The sequence below is a fragment of the Hemibagrus wyckioides genome, linkage group LG15 (assembly GCF_019097595.1).
Source record: "Hemibagrus wyckioides isolate EC202008001 linkage group LG15, SWU_Hwy_1.0, whole genome shotgun sequence".
Taxonomy (NCBI): Eukaryota; Metazoa; Chordata; class Actinopteri; order Siluriformes; family Bagridae; genus Hemibagrus; species Hemibagrus wyckioides.
The window spans coordinates 4,426,501-4,432,500 of NC_080724.1; the positions used below are offsets into that span (position 1 = coordinate 4,426,501).

Genomic DNA, 6,000 nt, shown 5'->3' on the forward strand with positions numbered 1-6,000 from the left:
ATTGCAAATGCTTTTCACAAGTAAAGATTTGTATTTTGTATTGTAACCAATACACATTTCAGAATTTCAGTAGTCTAGTATTGAACTATCAGTCTGTTGTCATTTATTAAACATGTGATCGGATGTTAGATTAGTCGTACCAGATAACAGTTACAGTTGTATTTATCAGGAGAAATCTGCTGCAAACATGCATAGATTTTGAGATTTAAATCTTCTAGGCAAGCTACAGATAGATGTGTCCAGGCAACCAAAGGCATGAAATGAGGTTTTACAGACTGCAGAGTCATTGATAGCATCCAACCATAGAAGAAGGCCATTCTTTCCAGACTTCCTCTAAAACCCATGCCTGTTTTGTACCTTCAGTACACTTATTTCACATGGACCCCATCTTGAAAATCAATATGGCTGAATTGGGATAATACTGGAAGTGAAGGTGAACAATAAGGACTTGCACTATCAAAGATTGGAGCTGAGGAGACGTGTTCGACACTGAAATCAGTGCTGCTGAATATACAGGAACCAGATTATGTTACTGGTATTGGCGAATGCACATTTGCGTATATGTCAGGCTATCAATGCTGTCAATAAAATCAACTTAGCTATGTAAATGGCTTGTATGCTACTTTGTTTTTATTCAACAAAAGGCACACTTTCTTTTTCTTTTTTTTTCCTTTTTACGAGACTTTCTTTTTAAAGGCATATACTGTTTTCCTATAGTTGCAAAGGTGATATGATGATTTTGCTCCAGCAATCAAAGCAAAACTGAGTTTGAACTTAGAGCGCATGTGGTGAATAAAAAAATAATAATTTGGTTTTTTATTATGCCAGTGATTCAATACCTGCCGATATCACTATGTGCCACAAATTGCAGGTAATCAGCATGTGGCAGATTGCCTAGTATATATTTTTTCACATTGTATTTTACTACATTGTAATACATAAATATTTATATATGGTTATATGTGGCATAACAATCTCAAGAATATGCCACTTAGAGAACACATCAAGCTAAGACTGCAGATGAGCTTTTTGTTAGAGCTTGTGTCCTTGGCATGGAAAACATTCAGTGACGTAAAAAAATAAAATAAAATAAAGAATGTTGCAGGCTTCTAGCTAGCGTATCTGTTTGGATGCTGCCTTTGCTTTATTCTGCTCACTGCCAGACACATATTTTGTGTCAACATACTAATAATCTCAATTTGACCTATGACATTAAGCACTTAAGAGCTTGTTATGCTGCCTGATATAAAAATAGCCTATTTGTTTGGCCTCTGATCCCATATATACAGTATATATATATATATATATATATATATATATATATATATATATCTGTGCTGTAATTAAAAGTACTTTTCTTTATGCCACCTAATAGGGGAACTGTATGTTTTAAGCTGTAACTTGAGCCCACATTAAAACTATACTGTTTTATCATAGTCTTTACATTCAGATTAGACTAAAACAGAAGTTAGGTTCTACTGAAGTACCTGGGTGCTAACCAGAATGCATTAGAAACACACAACATGCCTTCAGATGTTCACTTCGGAACAGGAATCTGAGGCTACAGTGGGCACAACAGAAACTGACAAGATTCACTAGGCCTGTATCCTCAGTAGCCTCACATTCTTGTTCTTGGCAGACTGGCGTGGAAGCCGAGGTTCAGAGTGTTTTTTCTTGTTTCTGAAATGCATTACCACAGTTGATTTGAGTGGTTTAGAATTTGAGTTACTGTACTCAATTTGAGTTTACTGTAGTCACTGAGTCTGATTGAACCAGCTGGCCATTCTCCTGTGGATTCTCTCCATCACAGGATGCGTGTTTCGTTTTCCACGATAATCTGTTTCAAAATTCAAGGGACTATTGTGCATGAAAATTCCAGGAAATCACGCCAATCCCCCATATACTGGCCACTATGTCATGGACAAAGTTAGTGAGATCGCATTACTTCCGATTGTCATGTCTGATGTGATCATCTGATGTTATCTGATGCTTTTGACCTGTATCTGTATTATTTTATGCATTACACTGCTGCTATGTGATTGGCTGATGAATGAGGACTGTTGTTTTAAAGTGGTCAGTAAGTGTACATAGTCAAAAAAAAAAATAGTGACACTTTAAAGAATAAATTCTTTTGCTCACATTCTCTAAAAAATCCATTTTTGGGATCTCAAAAATAAATCCTCTAAAATCACTTTGTTAAAAAACCATGAGCTTTTAGCAGTAAACTTGATTGACCTGCCCAGTAGCCCGAAATCTATATTCATTCATTCCTTCTTTTATTCATTAATCCTAACTTACTGTCAGGTTTGTACTGGATCTGTAGTTTATCCTAGGAATTATCCTGCTATAAAAATGATTTATGGTTACAGGAGCCCAGTGGCCTTGGTCAGTGGTCAGAGTGTGGATTTGAGTTCTGTCCGAAAATCTGCTAAGGGTGTATCACATGCACAAACCTAAGAAATGTTCTCCATGCTCCATGTACAAGTGTCCCAGTGTTTAAATATTGCAGGAAGTAGCTCGTTATTGATATTCATTCCAAGGGAAGCATATCACAGAAAAAAACAGCACACCTTAAAAAATAAAAAACTTCATTAATGGACTTTTTCATGCCAGTGCAAGTGTAATTTGCTGATGTTATGATGACTTGCTGAGTGCGAGACAGTTTATTGTTTAGTGTCAGATGGTCGGAAATGAAAGCGATGTTTTCGATGGTGTAGGTGGAGCAGTGTAAAAGGGGTTATGACATTTAAATGTGTCGGTGCTGTCATTGCTGATTTCAGGCCCACTTCATGTCAAATGTGTGTTCATCTTACTATCAATTTCGAGTTTAGACGGAATCCACTTACTGTTATCATCTTTAAATGATTAGGTATGCGCAAATCATAATTAATGGAAAGAAAGACCAAAAACAACAGGACATGATAAAGTTTTACTTCTTGCTTTTTAACAGAGTACACATATTGACTAAAGATGAACAATTTGAAATATTTGATGCTAAACAGTGATAAAAAAAATATTAGTCTAGAAAGGATGAATTACTGTATTGTGTTGGAGCTGTTGCAAAAAACAATAATTACAGACAGTATATTAATATAGTGTGTATGTTTTGTATATGAATGATCAGTTCAGTCTATATATAAAAATGCAAGGTATGATGTTAAGGATGTCAGTGAAATAAAGTGATTTGTTTGACAGATACATGTTGACGCTGTCTTTTACTGTGTTGCAGGTATGAGTGTACGGGGATCAGGAGCGTGGCACCCGACCGCCATCCCCCTGTACTTGCTTTTTCTCATCGCGTTGACTGCCACAAGGCCAACTTTGTGAAAAGGACTTTAATATTGCACAGACCTATTGAGTTGATCATGTGTGCTCATTACTTACAAATCACGAGAGCAGTGTAGTGAAACAATTTTTTACTCCCCGACCTTCCCATATTTCAACCGAGGCAGCATCATGTGCGTTCGATGAAACCGACAAGGACGTTGAAAGTCACAGGATTTTGTGTGCATGTTATGGTCTCAAGGCAAAGCGTTTAAATAGACTGAACACATTTAGGTCGTACTTTTTTGTATCGTACACGGATGTCATGACTCATATGCACTACTTGCCAGCTGGTCTCTGTGACCCTTGCGGAGAACAAAATGCCTTACTTCCATGTTACATGCCAAAGTAGTTCATGTCTTTTGTCATGTCCTTCTTCACTTCTTGTTGCCAAGCTACTGTTTGTCCAATCATGCTTTTTATTCCTTTTGATATGACAATGTAATCAGTGTTTTTATACAATCTTGTTACATATCACTGGCCCCCCACCCCGCAGCTTCTGCGTACCCATTTTACAGAATTATGATTTTTCACTGTGCCTTCTATACAATAGCTGCATATCTTTCATTTAACTTTACATCAGAGCCTTTACTGTTCGGTCTTTCATTATCTTTGGGGATGTAGCAGTGTGTCGATTGATGCCTGTTTGTATTGGGTTTGAAGCAGTGGCTACGGTTCATGGGTTTCGTTAACACGTACAACTATTCGCACAGTGTTATACTGCAGACTTATTATTAGCTTATAATGTCTGTCGACGCCGGCTGATAATATGATGTTATTCTCCCAACTGCATTATATCATAGCAACAGATTTGTTACAGAGAGAAACATTCTCCTCTGGTTAACTGACAGCCTTGTTGTTTTTTTTTTTTACTGAGGACAGACTGCATCCTTTGGGGCGTTTGAGTGTCGAATGTGCAAGACTTGGGTTATTGTATGGTGTGTTGCATAAGAATTTACCCCTTTAAACTATTTCACATTATGTAGTGATACAACCTGTAACTAAAATGGAATTAATTTGCCATCTGTGGCAGGGAACCAAGCTCTCTGGGTGGGATGGATGGCATTAACGTCTCTGCCCTGTCAATCATAGTGACACTAGCCAACCAAGAGGCTATTTCGTCTGAGTGCGTTATGGTGCCATGTGATGCAACAATTCAAAAAGGGGAGAGTATCTGTAATTTGACAGGGAATGGCTGCGGGATGGAAAGTGTAGCAATCAGGGTTTGTTTATACATATATATATATATATATATATATTCGGTGAAAAATGTCATATTGAAGGGAGGGCTTGGTTCAGAGAAGCAACCAAGAGGTCAAGAGTAACTGTCAACATGATACTACCACCACCAGGCTTCACTGCAGGGATTTATTATCAGGGTGATGAGCAGTTGGGTTTCCTCCAAATATCGTGCTTTATGCCTAGATCAACATGATCATCATTGGTTTAATTACACCGCAGAAATTGAACAAGGTTTAGTATGACTTGCCACCAGGGTGAAATGATGCATCAATGATACATTGTGGTTGATTTTTATAGAGTTTTGAGTTTTGTATTAGTTATAATTCAGAATGAAAAAGGGAGATTTTATTTTTTTCAACGTTAAAATTTTCTTCAAAATATTCTGAGATTCAGATCGAATCGATTTGTGAAATTAATATCGTGAATAGAATTTGAAAATAATATCGTGACCGGATTGTATCTTTTCAGCTCCTTCAGAGGTCTTCTGGTTGCTTCTCTGACTAAATGACCCTCCCGAAATCGCATGTGTGCCATGTTCTTCATATGTTTTTTTTTGTTTTTTTTATAATAGAATTGTTTTAGCTTTGTGAGATAATCAAAGTTTAGGCTAATTTCTTAGAACCAAACAACTGGACCGAACTTCTTGCGCCAGAACTTAGGTATATTATAGATTTTACATGGGGTATAATTCCAAATTCATCATTTCACCTCCTCTGAGAGATAAACAACTGTCTGGGTCTGTGTACACAGTATCAGCTGCTACATTTGTGTTGTCAGGACCAGAATAGCAGGAGGATTAAACGTGTAGGTTTCAGATCCTGACTGACATTTCTCTGGCTCATTGGATTAGACATTCAGTCTAACATTTTGCTGGTAAAACAGCAAAAGGGTGAATGACCTGGAAGGAGAAGAATCTTGTGCTTCAGTCTTCACATCAATATTTCTCGTGTTATGTACTGAGACATGCAGTGTCTGATCCGTGCAGTAATTCAGGTGTCATTAAAAGATTCTAAATTATGGCTACGCAGCCCACCAGGGTTTTGACTGAGCAGGCGATGGGGTATATTCTGGTTATGAGAGGCGCAGAAGGAAGATAGATGTGAGATGAACAGTGCGCCAAGCTATATTAGAGAAGTCCAGACAGAGCTGATGAAAGATATTTAGACCCCCTCCCCTCCTCCTCCTTTTATTTCAAGCGCAGACATTCCAGTGTCCTCTTGAGAAGATAGCGAGAAGGCTGATCACAGTGAGCCCACGGTCTTTAGCACTGGCCATGTAAAGTGCAGCATTTTGCAGCCGTCTCTGAGCTTTGAGCTTTGATTTTGATTTTAAAGTCAAATGAAACTCAGCACAAAAAGTGAACACAAGTGAACATTCCCTCTTCTTTGGCCTTCTTTGAGAAGAAGAATGTGTTATTCTTACAGACTTTGTTGT

General features: G+C 37.7%; 1 protein-coding gene across 2 annotated transcripts in view; it reads left to right on the forward strand.

Annotated features, from left to right (window-relative positions):
• The window catches only part of cntn3a.2 (contactin 3a, tandem duplicate 2), a 75,435-nt gene that overhangs the window by 64,254 nt on the left and 5,181 nt on the right, over nt 1–6,000 (forward strand). For both annotated transcript variants that reach the window (XM_058410954.1, XM_058410955.1), the window contains exon 23: nt 3,230–6,000. This exon is cut by the window's right edge and continues 5,181 nt beyond it. In XM_058410954.1, the coding sequence (XP_058266937.1) occupies nt 3,230–3,327 (98 nt within the window). In that variant the 3' untranslated portion in view covers nt 3,328–6,000. The remainder of the gene's footprint in view (nt 1–3,229) is intronic.